The sequence below is a fragment of the Vitis riparia genome, chromosome 15 (assembly GCF_004353265.1).
Source record: "Vitis riparia cultivar Riparia Gloire de Montpellier isolate 1030 chromosome 15, EGFV_Vit.rip_1.0, whole genome shotgun sequence".
Lineage (NCBI taxonomy): Eukaryota > Viridiplantae > Streptophyta > Magnoliopsida > Vitales > Vitaceae > Vitis > Vitis riparia.
In genome coordinates, this window is record NC_048445.1 from 14,001,360 (window position 1) to 14,017,767 (window position 16,408).

The 16,408-nt window shown below is 34.3% G+C and overlaps 1 protein-coding gene across 1 annotated transcript; it reads left to right on the forward strand.

Annotated features, from left to right (window-relative positions):
- The first annotated feature begins 1,247 nt into the window (after window positions 1-1,247).
- LOC117932471 (alanine--tRNA ligase-like) lies at window positions 1,248-14,725 on the forward strand. Its single transcript, XM_034853732.1, has 23 exons — window positions 1,248-1,481; window positions 2,891-3,129; window positions 3,545-3,685; window positions 4,897-5,043; window positions 5,278-5,430; window positions 6,583-6,712; window positions 7,216-7,312; window positions 7,519-7,639; window positions 7,925-7,984; window positions 8,942-8,992; window positions 9,070-9,165; window positions 9,365-9,466; window positions 10,170-10,292; window positions 11,693-11,836; window positions 11,932-12,003; window positions 12,100-12,175; window positions 12,248-12,390; window positions 12,510-12,618; window positions 12,703-12,890; window positions 13,445-13,534; window positions 13,653-13,835; window positions 13,935-14,114; window positions 14,548-14,725. The coding sequence occupies exons 1-23, from the start codon at window positions 1,331-1,333 to the stop codon at window positions 14,617-14,619; spliced, it is 2,868 nt and encodes a 955-aa protein (XP_034709623.1). The 5' UTR covers window positions 1,248-1,330; the 3' UTR covers window positions 14,620-14,725.
- Window positions 14,726-16,408: the final 1,683 nt, after the last annotated feature.

The following is a 16,408-nucleotide window of genomic DNA, read 5'->3' on the forward strand; positions in this document are numbered from 1 at the left end:
AATATCATTAAATTAAAAATATTTTTCATATTTTAATAACATGGATGAGGGTATTTTCTAATTTTTCATTCTAAATATGGTTGAAGTCATTAACTAGATATGGATTCGGATGAATCCCAAAACATTGGGAAGAATTTTCTTTGGAAGGAACTTGGAACTTTCCTTGTGGAATAAGATTCATCTACGGTTAGAATCTTTGGCCTAAAAATAAATAAATAAATAATAAAAGGTCTCATTGGATCATGGGTTCCAAAAGGTGGGTGCAACTTTCACTCCTTGATTTGCGCTTCATCAGTTTCTTCATTATTTTAATTAAATTTTTAATATTTTATTTCATATGATTATTAATTGGCTTAAATCTAGCTTGATGCCCAAGCATTAGAAAAGGAATAAAAAAAGTGAAACATTCTCCACTTGGGAAGAATATATTATTACCCATATGTTATTCAAAAGAATAATACTAATAATACTTTTAGTTTGATTTTTTTTTTATATATAAAAATGTAAAATTATTTTTATTTTCATTTATTGTCGATTCTTTTGTAGCAATTTTTTATTATTATTTATATTTAAATGACTTTAATAAAACTACTTTGACTTTAAAAATGGAATCAATTACATACCAAGTAACCTAATTGGTCGGGTGAACTTAGGTTTTAATTTTACCCTCGATGATACCTTGAATTTATCGATTGTTGTGATCACACCTTGATGTTTTGGGTTCCCCTAGAGAGTCCTAAGGATTTGACCGTAGAAAGTTTCTCGGTTAACCAAATACCAAAATGTATATTAATAAAAAAAGATTATTACAATATTAAGAAAATTTAAGGTTATTATTTAAAAATATAATTTATTAAATATAAATTATGTTATGCAAATGATTAATAAGGGTTTTTTTTGTAAATTGTTCATGCAAATAATCTTCTAATTTATTAATAAACTTTTGTTAAAAAAGCTTTTTGAGATTTTTTTCCCTAAAATAAGTTATTTTTGATAATAAATTTGAGTTGTTTTTTAGTATTTTTTTTAAATAATTTTTTTTATTAAAAATAATTATTTAATTTTTTTATGAATTTTTTTAACCATTTCCATTATATTTTTAATAATATTATTTTTTTAAAAAGAAATATAATGAAAAAATAAAAATAAAAATAAAAACGTTCAAGTCAAGAGAACAGAAGGAAAGAGAAAAATGGAGGGAGGCAGTTATAACTTATAACTAATAACTTAAAAGAATCATATTGAGAGTGGCTTAGACCTTTCAGAGCTTTTTCACTTTTTCATTATTCTTCTTCTTCGTCGTCTTAGTCGTCTCCGGTTGATTCCAACGATGCCGGAGCTACCACCAACGGTTACGGAGTGGCCGGCGGCCAAGGTCAGAGACACCTTCATCAGTTTCTTTGAAGCCAAGGAGCATGTCAACTGGGTATCCAGCCCTGTTGTGCCTCTCAATGACCCCACTCTCCTCTTTGCCAATGCTGGTTCGTTTTTATTTTATTTATTTCTTTCCATTTCTGTTTGGTTGCTCGGAAAGTTGTTTGGGAAAGTTATAAATGTAAAAGTTTTGGATCCTTTTTTCATATATATTTTCTGTTTTTGTTTATGTTTTGTTTTGGGTTTATTGAATTACACACAGAATTGGTTGCTAAGAGAAGATGGGAAGGCTTTAAAGAAGATGAAAATTGTTGGGTCTTTTTTTTTTTTTTTGTGTTCTTAATGAAATGATGGAATTTGGGTTGACTTTTTTTTTTTTGCTCTGTTTGGTTTCTGAGAAAAGGTGGGAAACCTTAAAAGGAAGATAAGGTTTTTTTGTTTTTTTTTTTGTTTTTCTGAAATACAGGAAGGTTGGTTGCTGATAAATTGAGGAAAAGTTTAAAAAGTTTGACAATTTTGGGTCTTTTTCGTTTAGATGTTGTTGATGAAATGATGGAACTTGGCTTAACTAATTTTTCTCCGTTTGGTTGCTGAGGAATGGTGGGAAAACTTGAGAGAAGTTAAAAATTTTGGGTCTTGATGCACAAACAGAAAAAAGAAAGAAATGATGGAGCTTTAATTGACTGTTTTTGCTCTGTTTGGTAGCTTAGAAAAGGTTGGAAAAGAGAAGAAGTTGGGGCTCCATACACTTCCAGGAAACCTATGGAACAGAGATGAACACTGAATTATTAGGAACTTCCATGCTAGAAAGTTAGAATATGCTATACTTTTCATGGTCTTCCATTTGGTCCATAGAAATTGTATGATCCTGTATTCAGTGACATTAAATAGGTCATTCTTAGGAATTGGACAATCCTGAATATGATTAAATATGACATTTGAAGTTAAGTCAAAACTACATCATGAGGATACTATCATACTTGTTTGTATTTGAAATTGTGGAACTGTAAAATTTAGCATCAGATGTGCGACATTAACAGAATCATGAGAGCGTTTTCTATATTTTTTTTGTATCTGGAAAAAAAAAAGGACTAGGTGTGAAACTACAAAAGGTAGGATACAGGTATGGTCAGCGTGTGGAAATGAGAACGTATTTCATATATATGGTTATTCTTTTATATATGAACTATGACATGATAAATTTTTGTTAATTTATTTAAAATTCTATTGTTAACTTGTAACGGTTGATAATTTTGGTGATCGTTCTTTTTTATTTTTAAAATAAAATACATGGAAATTTTTTACTAAGGCCTGTTTAATCTTCATATTAGATGTTTCACACCATGTTTTTTGTATTTGAAACCCTAACATTAAATTGAGTTTGCCTATTTGAGAACAGTCTTCTATGTTCTTTTTCCTTATTTTATACATTTGTATCAATGTTTCTCTTTCTAGAACTTCTTTGTTGCATAATTGCAAAATCAAGCATTCAGAGGGAAATATTCTAATTTTACAGGTATGAACCAGTTCAAACCAATCTTTTTAGGGACTGCTGATCCAAACACTCCTTTGAGTAAGCTCACACGTGCTTGCAACACCCAAAAGTGCATTCGAGCTGGTGGAAAACACAATGATCTTGATGATGTGGGGAAAGATACTTACCACCATACCTTCTTTGAGATGCTTGGCAATTGGTCATTTGGTGATTATTTTAAAAGAGAAGCCATTGAATGGGCTTGGGAGCTTCTTACAGAGGCAAGTGGATATCTGTTGGAAAATGTTTTAATCAGTATTAACTAGCTTGTTTACCTAGGCCTGTGAATGGTTGAGTTAAGCATCATGTCGACATAGCTGCTTACGAATTTAAAGAAAGCTAGTATGCAATAAAGTTAATGAGACTCAATAAAGGAACTAAGTAAGCTTTTGCCTTTTTTGAGGTATGTTGCAATTTGTAATTAACATTCTTTATAAAAAAATGAAAAAAAATTGTAGTTGACAAAAAAATGGGAGGATGTGGACTTTATGAGAGGAAAAAATTTGTTATATGTTGATTGAATTCTAGAAATGTAATCTTTGGAGTCGACCATATCTCCTTCTGATAGATTTTCACCTGTATGTCTGGTTGTTGTTCAGCTTATAGTCCTTCATTTAATTGCTCATTGATGAACAGGTGTACAAATTACCAACGGACCGGTTCTATGCCACCTATTTTGGTGGTGATGAGCAACTTGGCCTTGCTCCTGATGATGAAGCTCGAGATATTTGGCTCAAGTTTTTGCCCCCTGGACATGTACTTCCATTTGGTTGTAAAGTATGCATTTATTCAATTCTTTTTTTTTCCTCTAAAATTTCATGCAGCATGCCATCCCATAACTTTAGGTGATATATGTATTGTGATTATTAGAATTACCATGTCTGCATTTTCCTATAAAGAGAAATGTATTGTGAATATTAGAAAAAATTACTTTTAGTGAATATTTACAGAAAAGTTCTTGTTTTTATATACACTTAATTTATTTCTAGGTGTTGAGGGTATTTGGATATACTTGGTTTGACCTTTAATGTTCACAATTCAAAAGGGAGAGTGATCTATAACAAATAGACTCAAGTATTTCTTTTATTGGTAAATGAAGCATAAAACATTTTTTTCCCAGATTTTAATCAAGTTGATTTTTTTTTCTTATGCTACAAACTAGGGAATTAAGCATGTAGATGACTTCAAGACTCTGTTATATATTATTATCTAAAAGGAAATAAAGAAAAAGTTTAGATCAGACATCTTAATGTTGATCAATATTATGCCTATAATATTTAGTTTCAATGAAGGTGCAAATTATTGAAACAAGAACAAGGTCAAAGAAAAGGAACAAGTGGCATAAAAATGAAGAAATACAATACGGATGCTGAAATTGAATGGTAAATAACCTGAAAAGATTCAAAATGACACAAGTGCTTATGTAGAAATGAATTATTTATCAAATTTTAACTTTGGGACAACAAGAACCAATCAGGTTTCTCGAAACAATGTGAATACCATGTACTGCATGGTTAACAAAATAAGAAAAATAAATTCTGATTGGTGATACTAAAATGGCATGCTTAACAATGTTCAAATGTCTACGACACACATGGTAGTGGATATTCACCAGCAAAAAACTTGATATTGGACATATGGACAAGCAAACAAATATTAGGAAACAAGTACAATTAAGGTCCCTGACCAGGCTGATGATTCAAGCAATGGTGACAGATGCGCCCTTTCTCACAACCAAGATTTTCTAATGGAGCCCTACACCCAACATGTTGACGACAGACCTTTTTTAATATTGTATTATAATGTGATATCTCCTGCATACCCCTTTTTTGTCCATTTCCAGGTATTGTTAAGAAACATGCATTGGTCTTGCAATTCCTTCTTAGTTTATTTCACATTTGGATGTTAATATTTTCTTTAATGTGCTATAGATGGCAAACTGAACTTTTATATCTTATTACTTTCCATTTTTCGTCAACTCTTAATAGGACAACTTCTGGGAGATGGGTGATACTGGTCCTTGTGGTCCTTGCACTGAAATACATTTTAATAGGATTGGTAACCGAGATGCCACATCGTTGGTTAACAATGATGATCCTACTTGTATTGAGATATGGAACCTTGTATTTATTCAGGTATTGTTTTAGTAGTTATGTCTTATTGTTCATCAACTAACTTTTATCCCTGTTACGAGTTATCTAACATTGCAAGCTCAAGGAGCTTGAAATGCAATGCAACTATCCCCTGCTGATATTTCTCCAGCACATATGGCAACACAAAATGAAGACTAAAATGATGTTGTTTTCATATGGGCTATTCCTCCAGTTTGATGAACTTTTTGGTTTTGATGTTTGATTTCTCTTCTGCAGTTTAATAGAGAAAGTGATGGTTCTCTAAAGCCTTTGCCTGCTAAACATGTTGACACTGGAATGGGTTTTGAAAGATTAACTTCTATTCTTCAGAACAAGATGAGCAATTATGATACTGATGTGTTCCTACCCATCTTTGATGCTATCCACTTGGTAAGATGCATGTACCAATAAACTTTTTGCTTTTTTATTTTTTGTATTTTTGAAATAAAATTGTTTTGGTTGTCATTTAACTTTTTTCATAATTGGGTTATTCATGGTTCAATCATTTGTATGATGGTCACTGACATGGGCAAAGATGATGGTTCTAACCTGACATCTAGGTTATTTTAAATTGTTCCTGATACTGATTTCGCTTGCATAATTACTGGAGTTGATGCTTTAAATTGAACTAGAATACAGTCAATGTTGATGTCATCTATCATTCTTTTAGCTTAACTCTGGATCTGCTAGGTTTTGTTTTATCTTGTTGTCTGCTACCTGCTTGTATTGCGATCTTTTTTAGAAAGAGACGCTCTGAAGAAAAGAATCATATTTGGTAATGATTATCCAAAACTCCTTTTGTGTCCTATAAAAGTACCAAACTTGTTTGGTGGAGTTGGTGTTGGTCAATTTAGGGCAGAGGCTGTGATGTCTGTTTTGGCATTAAAAAAGGTGGTAGTAGCATCTGTCTGGTACATGTAACAATGAAGGTGTGTATGGTGGTTCCACAGATAAAGATGGTTATATGGTGTGATGTGGCGGTGGGGATAGTGGTAACAGAATAGTGTTGGTGGTGGTGCTGATAACATAGTGTGGTGGTTGCAAAATTGAAGGTAAAAAGTGACAGTGATGGTAAGGTGGTGTCAGTGCCTGTGTGGTGGGTACAGTGTCAATGGCTCATAATGACAATGTTTGATTGGTGAAGAAGGTTAGTAGTGGTCTTGTGGTGATGACTTTAACAGTGGTGGAGTCATGAGGGTTAGGTCTTCTATGAATTTGAATTTGATGACTTGTCTACCTAATGTTTTAAATTATTTATCCAAATAGTTCTATTATAACCTATGAAATACCATATTGTTGTGGCACTCTGTAATGACATGACAAAATAGGTCTACTATCTATATTTTTAACTTCGTTAGTCTCCCTTATTGAGTGTGCAGTCTGGTGCTCCTTGGTTGTGTGGCATTTGATTTTTGGTCCTTTAGTATAGCTGCACCAATATTTTGATGCCATTTTTACTTGGTTATTTTGTAGATTCTATCCGATAAAATATTTTGTAGATTATAATTCTTTAATGCTTCTGCTTTCTTGGTTTGTTTGTAGGCGACTGGAGCACCACTGTATTCTGGAAAAGTTGGAACAGAAGATGTAGACAAAGTTGATATGGCATATAGGGTTGTCGCTGACCACATAAGAACTCTTTCATTTGCCATTGCTGATGGTTCTTGTCCAGGTGGGGTAATGCAAACTTAAGGCATCAGTTGTTGACAAGTTCTCGATTTTCCTATCATCAAATTGATGTCATTATCAGCTTTTTTAGCGTTTGATATAGGCTGTGGATGCTTGTTGATATGTGCAGTAATATATATGTATATACTGGCTTTTGGTCTTTGATATAGGCTGCACATGCTTGTTGACATGTAAAGCGTAATATAAGGGATTTGTATAGTCTATTTGGCTTCCTGTATTAGTAGTGTTGGAATCATTGTTGATTTGGTTAAGGGCAAATAAATTTAAGTATCTTCCTTGTTAAAAAGAAACTTAAAATATATGCATATATGGCAGCACAAACTGAAATCTAAACTGATTATGTTCTGTTCCTTTTTTTTTAATTCTCTTTTTTTATGGGGGATTGGGATCGGGATGGAAATGTTTTGTGAAAAATAGTGCTTTTTCTGCATAATTATGTCTTTGGAATTGTTTTCCTGATGGAAATCACATCAATCTTGTTTGTAGGTAATGAGGGTCGTGAATATGTTCTTAGACGTATTCTTCGTCGAGCTGTTCGGTATGGAAGTGAAGTCCTAAAAGCTCAAGAAGGATTTTTCAATGGGTATGAATTACAAATGTTCTTACATTTGTTTTGATCGTTCACTATATTGGTTGCTTTTGAAGTTTATCTTGTTCTTTAAAGTACCTTTTTTATTCTCTTTAAACTGAATGGCCTTTTGAACATCTAAGTCTACATGTTTAATTTCAAATTTCTAATTCTATAGATTGCTGGTGATAAGCTTTTGTTAATGTTTGTTCTGAATCTAGGCTTGTCGGTGTTGTGGTGAAAGTGATGGGTGATGTATTTCCAGAGCTAAAACAACATGAAATGCACATCAGGGGCATAATTGCAGCAGAAGAAGTCAGTTTTGGCAAGACATTGATTAAGGTAAGCATGAAGATTCTAGACTAAGGCTTTTTTTTGGTAAAAGTCATACATTTAAGTCTTTTTGTTTCTGATGAAAAAAAATTCTGCATTCTTTTGTTTTTCTTTGGTTTCTTTCATGGGACTTGTTTACTAACAATTTTTGAAACATATGCCTTGTCAATTTGGAGTATTTTGTTCCTCTATTATAAATAATATAGGCTTCACTTTTGTTGTTGGGTACTTAGAGGATATCCAACAAATGCTTACATCTCTAAGATGAAGTTGATTAACCATGAACCTGTTCAGGGCATTGAGAAATTTAAGAAGGCTGCTCAGGAAGTTCAAGGGAAGATATTGAGTGGACAGGTATACACATATCTATTTTAGTTTTCCTGCCTTTTTTTTTTCTTGTCTTTTGATTTTAATATACAGAACCATGCTTGCATTCTTTGTAACTGAATGCATTTATTTTCTCTTGTTTTGTAATCTTCTAGAGCAACTAAAGTGGGCCAAAAAGAATTTGATATACATACTTGACACGAAAAATAGCTTCTCAGTTCTAACTTCATTGACAGGCTAATAAGCTATCCCACCTGCTATAGCAACTGCAATGGACCAAAAAGAATTTATACTTTCTCAGCCTGAAAAGACTTCACATCTCTCTCTCTCTCTCTCTCTCTCTTTTTTCTTACCTTATTAAATGATATTTTGCTTCCTTCTTTTGGCTCGAGAAGCAAAAAGAGTATGGAATCTTTATGACTCCCTCAAAGACTTTGAACAAGCTCCTAAGAAATCCCAGAAGGAAGGCCTAATTCATATTCAGAAAACTATTGGTATGGTCATCCAAAATCTGCAAGGAATCATTTAGAAGTGGTGTCATTCTAAAAGGGTACCTATAAAGAAAAGTTGGTGTCATTCTTCACCTCCTAGAACAGACAGCCTTGTTTTCAAGTCTCTAATTATGGTACTATCTTTTTTAGTATTTTTATCTACAGTGCCTCGTCTATGGAAACAAAGCTACTTGGGCTATCATGGTCAAATATTAAACTGTATGGATTAGTGAGAATAATGGCTCTTAGTTTCTCATAGTGATGTCTATTTTTCACCCATAATTGTTTAAATTGTGGAGAAATTTAGAATAAAAACCTTACCTAGCTTTCAATGTTAGAAGCACCACTTCTTAGAGGGGGAAGATGCTGCTGCTCAACCTTTGGCACTGTTCCATGATGGTCATGGATTTAGAATATATTTCAGTTTGTGTAGAATTAATTGACACAAAACTCTGCTTCTGGATTTGTGACTGTATTAATCTCTTGGTTTCAGGAAGCATTTGTTTTGTGGGACACGTATGGATTCCCACTAGACCTGACTCAGGTACTTGAACTGCTTTTTCATTTGATTATACATATTTTCCTATGTGCCTTCAAATTCTAATACTCGTTTTCTACCAGTTGATGGCAGAAGAAAGAGGTTTAACGGTGGATGTTATGGGTTTTAATATTGCCATGGATGAAGCAAGGGAGAGATCAAGGAATGCTCAGAATAAGGTAGTTGGTTGTTACTTGGTGTTTCCTATCTTTTCTAATAGTGTGGTTATTTACATGAAGATAATGAAGAGGAAAATTAACACAGGAAACAAAAGAATTACTGAAAAGAGCAATGGCAACATTCTTTTATGAAAGAAAAATGAATAGGGAAAATGCTTTATATTGATCTCATTTTATGCCTAATTATCATTCTTGGCAGAAAGCTGGTGGTGCTATAGTCATGGATGCTGATGCTACTGCAGCATTGCACAAGATGGGGGTTGCTGCAACGGATGATATCAGCAAGTTTACATGGTTCGAGGTTGGTGGATGAGCTTGTTTAACAGATTTACTTGCAGATTGATGTTTAGAATATTAATTGTAGACATGGAAGTGGACACGACTGCCACTTTTTAACATGGACCTGGGTGTTGAACTTGATAAATCCTTAATGTCTACACATAGTAAAATCACTATATTCACATGAGCATGCATGCCAGCATGTGTTTAATATATTCATAAAAATTCTGTAATTGAAAGGCATGTATTTTTCTTGTGCATTTATGAAGTAAACAAGGGAAGATATATCTGAGCTATTGTTAGACACATGAGAAGACCTATGTTGGGGAAATATATAGTAGACACACCAATCTTTGGGGGGAAGATGCCCTACATTTCATAGGTAAAGAATACCAGAGGAATTGCACTCTTTGACTTGTAAAGAAATATGCATTGGGGGTTATATATTTGCACGAATTTCCATTTAATAGCCATACTGGGATGAACATGGTCACAGACACAACTCCAAGATGCATTTGAGACATGTAGCCACATTTAATAGTTCGTAAGAATTTAGAAAATAATTTTCGATGTTCGGATCTATTCCATAAGAAAGAGAGTGCCTGCATCATTTGCCTTGGATAGAATTACTTACATGGTGTTCATTGCCTCATGTTCCAGAATTAGATTAATCATCATCTTTCATTTTTTTAATTAATGTTTTCATTATTCATTTACTGTTTCAGGACCATGAAAGTGTGATAAAGGCCATCTACACTGGTACTGAGTTCTTGGAAAGTGCTGCAGCTGGCGATGAAGTTGGTATCATTCTGGAAACCGCAAGTTTCTATGCTGAGCAAGGTGGTCAGGTTTTGTACTCCCTACCTCATGCTTGGATTGGTTGATTTATTGTACTGTTCTAAAAAATTAAAACTCATGGAAAGACCGGCTGAGCATTTCTGTAGAGATTGCACAAGCACTTACATATCTTCATTCTATAGCTGATCCCCCTATCATTCATAGAAATGTCAAGTCTATGAAGATAATCCTAGTCCTAGATAACAATCTTACTACTAAGGTATCGGATTTTGGAACTTTGGTACTGATTCCACTGGATCAAACTGTCATAAACACAGAAGTAACAGGGTAACAGGGACACTCAGGTACCTGGCCCCTGAGTATCAGATTACCAGAAATTTAATTGAGAAGAGTGAAGTCTATACCTTTGAAGTTGTCCTCATGGTGCTCTTAATGGGACTGAACTCCTGGTGGGAGATGTATGGATGATTGAAATAGGAATATCATCATTCATTACTTACTCTCATCACTTGAGAAGCAATCATTTCTGATATTTTGAATGTTAGCATTAGGATTAATGATGAAGCTGAAAGGGAGCAGACAGAAGGTGTTATTGGGCTTGCAAAGAGATGTCTGAGTAGTAGTGTTATAGAAAGACTTAATACAACTTATTCCACAATGCATAATTGTAGATATTTCTTATGCAATACGTACTTAGAACACACCACAAAAGGTTTAATACAATCATGCATTATGGACTAAGTTGTATTAAACCTTTTGTGTTGAGTTCTTAATATGTATTGTGTAAGAAATATCTAAAATCATGCATTGTGGACTAAGTTGTATTAAGCCTTTCTATGACGCAACTACTTAGACATCTCTTTGCAAGCCCAATAGCACCTTCCATCTGCTCCTTTTCAGCTTCATCATTAATGTTAATGTAAACATTCAAAATGTCACAGATGATTGCTTTTCTTGAGTGATGAGAGAAAGTATTGAAGGATGATATTCCTAGATCATCCATACACCTCCCACTAGGAGTAGAATTCAGTCCCATTAAGAGCTCCATGAGGACAACTCCAAAACTATAGACATCACTCTTGGCAATTAAATTTCCGATAATCAAATACTGAGGGTCCAGGTACCTGAGTGTCCCTATTACTTTTGTGTTTATGACAGTTTGATCCAGTGGAATCAGCACCTGAAGTTCCAAAATTGGATACCTTAACAGTTAGATTGTCATCTGGCAGTATACTCATGGATTTGGCATCTCTATAAATGATAGGGGGGTTGGCTAAAGAAGGAAGATATGCAAGTGCTCATGCAGTCTCTATGGCTTGGCTTTTGCAACTGAGACATGTTTGAACATAAACAAAGCATAGTTCAGCTGTCTGAAGGTGCTTGTTTTGTATTGTTACCTTGCAACTGATATGTTGAATGTATATATGACATCAGACATTTGTGGTTTTAGATATTTGATACTGGATCACTTGAATGCTCTTGTGGATCATTTCAAGTTTGCAATGTTCAAATTTATGGAGGTTTTGTTCTTCATATTGGTTCAGTTACTGGAGAGATTGGCAGATTCTCTGTGGGTGATAAAGTAATTTGCAAGGTAGACTATATGGTTATCATCTTCCTGGATTATGATTTGTTCATTTGATTTTGGTTTTGTTTGTGACTGTATCTAGTATCATGTGACTTGAACAGGTTGACTATGACAGGCGTAAGCTCATTGCACCTAACCATACCTGTACCCATATGTTGAACTTTGCTCTGAGGGTATGTCCAAAATGATTGCCTTACATGGAAATCTGTTAGTTCTTTAATTACTTTGTTCAGTTTAGCTCTCTAAATACTGTTTTTACATGAATGCAGGAAGTACTTGGCAATCATGTTGATCAGAAGGGATCCATTGTACTTCCTGAAAAATTGCGATTTGATTTTTCTCATGGTAATTCGTACTCTTAGTTTACTTGTCTATAAACCTTCATTTTTGTTTTTAATGCATATGAACATTGAACAGGTAAGCCCATACATCCTGATCATTTGAGAAGAATTGAGTGTATCGTGAATGATCAGATCAAAGATGAATTAGATGTATATGGGAAGGAGGCAACCCTTGCTGATGCAAAACGTATTAATGGTTTACGAGCTGTTTTTGGAGAAGTAAGCTGCTCACTGCCATTAACATTATCATTTAAATTTGGTTCAGACACATAAATGTTCATTCTAGTTTGTAGTTGATGCTAAAGTGCAATCTATATTTTATACTTCTTGGTTTCTAGGTCTACCCTGACCCAGTTAGGGTTGTGACAATTGGTCGAAAAGTGGAGGATCTCCTGGCTGATCCAGATAATGCAGAATGGTTATCAGTTTCTGCAGAGCTTTGTGGAGGTTAATTTCTTGTAACTTTTGAGTGCCTTTTCTTGTGGCCTTGATTTCAATTCTGTAATGAACCTTGTTCATGGATATATTCAGGGACCCATATATCAAATACACGAGAGGCTAAGGCCTTTTCTCTTCTATCAGAAGAGGGAATTGCTAAGGGAATCCGAAGAATAACTGCTGTTACAACTGATAGCGCTTTTAAAGCTATGGAATTGGCATTTTCACTTGAGCAGGAAGTAGATGCTGCATCTGAAGCAGAAGGAAGCTTGCTGGAAAAGGTTTTTACTGAATTCATATCAAAATGTGAAATATTTGTCCCATAACTTTTCATGGATACCAAATGGAGCTATGTTACATAGATATAAATGTGTGTTGGATGCTGGTGAATGTCTAGATGTCTGGATCCTTCACATCTCAAATTTTGGGATATGGGAACTCACCTGAAATATGATCTTGCATGATACTTGGATATGACATAATAAAGAAAAAAAAATCAATAAAAATCTATTAGAAGCAAAAAATAATATATTCTTGATAAAAAACTTGCTCTATTTTCTCTTTTATCCCTATTTTTAAGAATGAAAAAAGTCAAAAGTGTCGCTATTTGAAACAAAATATGAGTATCTTACAAGGATCCCACACCCACACCCACACCCACACCCTTGTCATGTTGTGGCGGGACTGTATGTTGGGTGAAATTGATGTCTGGGAATTGAAGCTTATAGGGATTGTCATTTGGTGGGTTTTATTGCGTGGACCATATTTCAAATTCCCAGGAAGTTTTGCCTTTTCTGTTATTATTGTCAGTTGAATTTTCTTTTCCTCTTCACAGAAAGTAGCTTCTTTAAGAAGTCGTGTGGATGCAGCACCTATTCCCGCACCCAAGAAAGCTGATCTCAGGACCAAGATTTCACTACTTCAGGTATTGCAGCTGGGATTAGCGAAAACACTTATTTTTTATGGTTTAATATGTCTCTTTTCTTTTAGTCCCTCCTCAATGTGGATGTGCTACACTTTGGTAAATTACCTTATTCCATCAGGATCAAGTTAGAAAGGAGCAAAAGAAGATTGCTGAAGAAAATATACAGAAAGCGGTCAAGGTTGCCACTGAGATGGCAGACGGTGCTTCTTCAGATGGAAAGGCCTTCTGCATTTCTCTTGTTGATGTTGGGTTGGACACCACTGCAGTCCGTGAAGCAGTTCTGAAAGTCATTGAGCAGAAGGTCCTTAGCTGACTTTGGCCTTTTTTTTCCCCCAAAATGTGCATCTTGTTTGGCGTATGGAAACTTTCACTGACTGTATCTATATGTTGGTGTGGACAGGGAATATCTGTTATGGTTTTCAGCACAGATGAGACCACAAACAAGGCTGTGGTGTATGCTGGAGTACCAGAGAATGGAGAGAAGTTCAAGCAGTTAGAGGTATCTGAGTGGTTGACAGCAGCTTTAGGGCCTCTAAAAGGGAGGTGCGGTAAAGGAAAAGGTGGTCTTGCTCAAGGCCAGGTTAGCCATTTTCTCCTTTTGTTTGAGTTCTTGGATCTTAATCCTTAACCTCACTTCTTCTTGAAGTGGGTTACAAATTATATTTGGGAATGTACAATATTAGGATTCCAACAAATTATTTGTGGCGTAAACCAAATTCTTGAATTCCAGAAGGAGAAAAATGTTTGGACTGTTGAGTTTAATAATTATTCAAATCGCTGTTTAACTCTTAACCTAAAACCTACCTGGTGGGGGAGAAGAAATTTTCAAATCATGATGGGTTTATGCTCGAATCATGTGTATACATTACTGCTGTTTTTGTAGTGGTGCATGAGAAAAACACTGCATAACTTCTGAGGTTTCAATCAAAAAACTCTCCCTCTGTTAATTATTTGATTTACCTACATTTGATATTGTTTGTTAATCTGAGCTTTGAATGATTGAATGATTCCAGGGAACAGATGCATCTCTCCTGAAGGAGGCCATGGATGTGGCAACAAAGTTTGCATCAATGAAACTGAGTTGATAGATGGCACTGCAGTTTTTAGGTACAATGCAATGCAAAGCTGTTTGATGGTATGCAGCTGATTTCTTTAGTTACTTTGAAATGTGAAAATAGTAAGTGAAAGGAAGATATTAGACTGATTTTTTTTTTTTAAATGGGATGCCAAATATAGGTATTTATATGAAAGAAAGTGGACTTGATTTTCTAGTTTTAAATTTTATCTCCGTTAGAAGTAACTCTACTTGATATCCCATTTTCTTATCTTGTTGTGATATGTGAGTGGTCTCTGAGGCAGAAACAACGTGAAAGGTTGGCGATGACCTTAGGAGACAAGGTCTACTACATATTTCTAAGTTGGAACACTTTGTTCTAAGAGTAGTGCTAGAGCGGGGTTTTGCCAGCTGAATGCTGAAGAGAGTTGGAAGCTAGAGTGGACTGGGGTTATTTGAGCTCTGATGGATTCCAAAGGAAGAGCTGCTACTTAAAAAGAGTAGAAAATATGGCCCTCTGCACCCAGAACAGATTTGACCAGACTATGCTGCACCTTGTCTCACCCTCCACCCTTTTGGTTGTAGGAGATGGAGTTCTACATCCACAGCTTAACAAGAGTTGATTACCTTAGCAATCAGAGAATGTCTGTAGTTCTCTGCACACTTGATTTAATGCCATCACTTTCTTTAAGCCCCTTCTTCAAGGAACCCCAGTTCAGTATTTAGCTTGATATGTATCTCTTCATTGTTGCCCAAAATCTAATGATATACTCAAGCCTTGGGGTCGCGTTTGGTTACAAACCTAGAGCTCTGTTGCCCAACCCCATCTCAGTGTCTTCCTTCTCTTGATCTAGGAATTGTTGATCCTTCAAGTAGGCTCCCTAAAGGGATGAAACTGCAGTAGAACTTGCTCCCATTTTTCTTGGATTACTTGTAGCTTGCCTTCTACTATTCAACCATGAGTATATGCTATGGATTATTCTGTGTTAGAATGATCTTTTGATTCTGGGTGTTTAAACTCGAGAGTTTCTCAAATGCTAATAGCTTTCACTTCCTAATGTAACTTATGGCTTGAAAAGCATATTTATATTTAATTAAAAATTTAAAAATATCATAATTATTTTAATAAAAACCTTTTAAAAATAGAATTACCAAGCGTATACTTCTTCAACCCTTAAACTTAAATGCTTTAAAACATTATTCCAAAACTTAAGAATAAATACTCTATAGAGTAGACAACCATCTAGGATTTTCTTTTTGGATTTGCTTATCCCCTAATGAGAGAAATATTAATGATTAAGATCCACCACCATTTCTAAAAGAATTGAAGCTAAGGATAGCCATTTTAACTTAATCCAAAAAGTTAGTTATAAGCATAGCGAGAATCAATCAAATATTAAGAAAACTCAAGACATCATCCAAAGGTTTAAAGAGAAATTCTGACTCTGGTGTGGGGGTTTGTTTAGATCAATGAGGATTGTATTGTAACATAGAATATCGTACTTATTTTCATGATTAAACTTGATAAGCTGTAAGTAAAAATATAGTTATATTCAAACAAATAATTTAGAAAAACAATATATATATATATATACTAGAACTATCCTTTGGGTAGATATTGCAATATATAATAATTTTATGACATTTTTAATAATTTTTTTTCTAATGGATCACTTCATAGTCTATGTTAAAAATACATCTGCAATCTTTGGATGTACAAATATAGTCTAACTAAAGAATATGATTTATCCCAGCATATTCATTATTCATAAAGTGGTTAATTTACCTTTGTGTAAATCCTTAAATATCTTATGATTAAT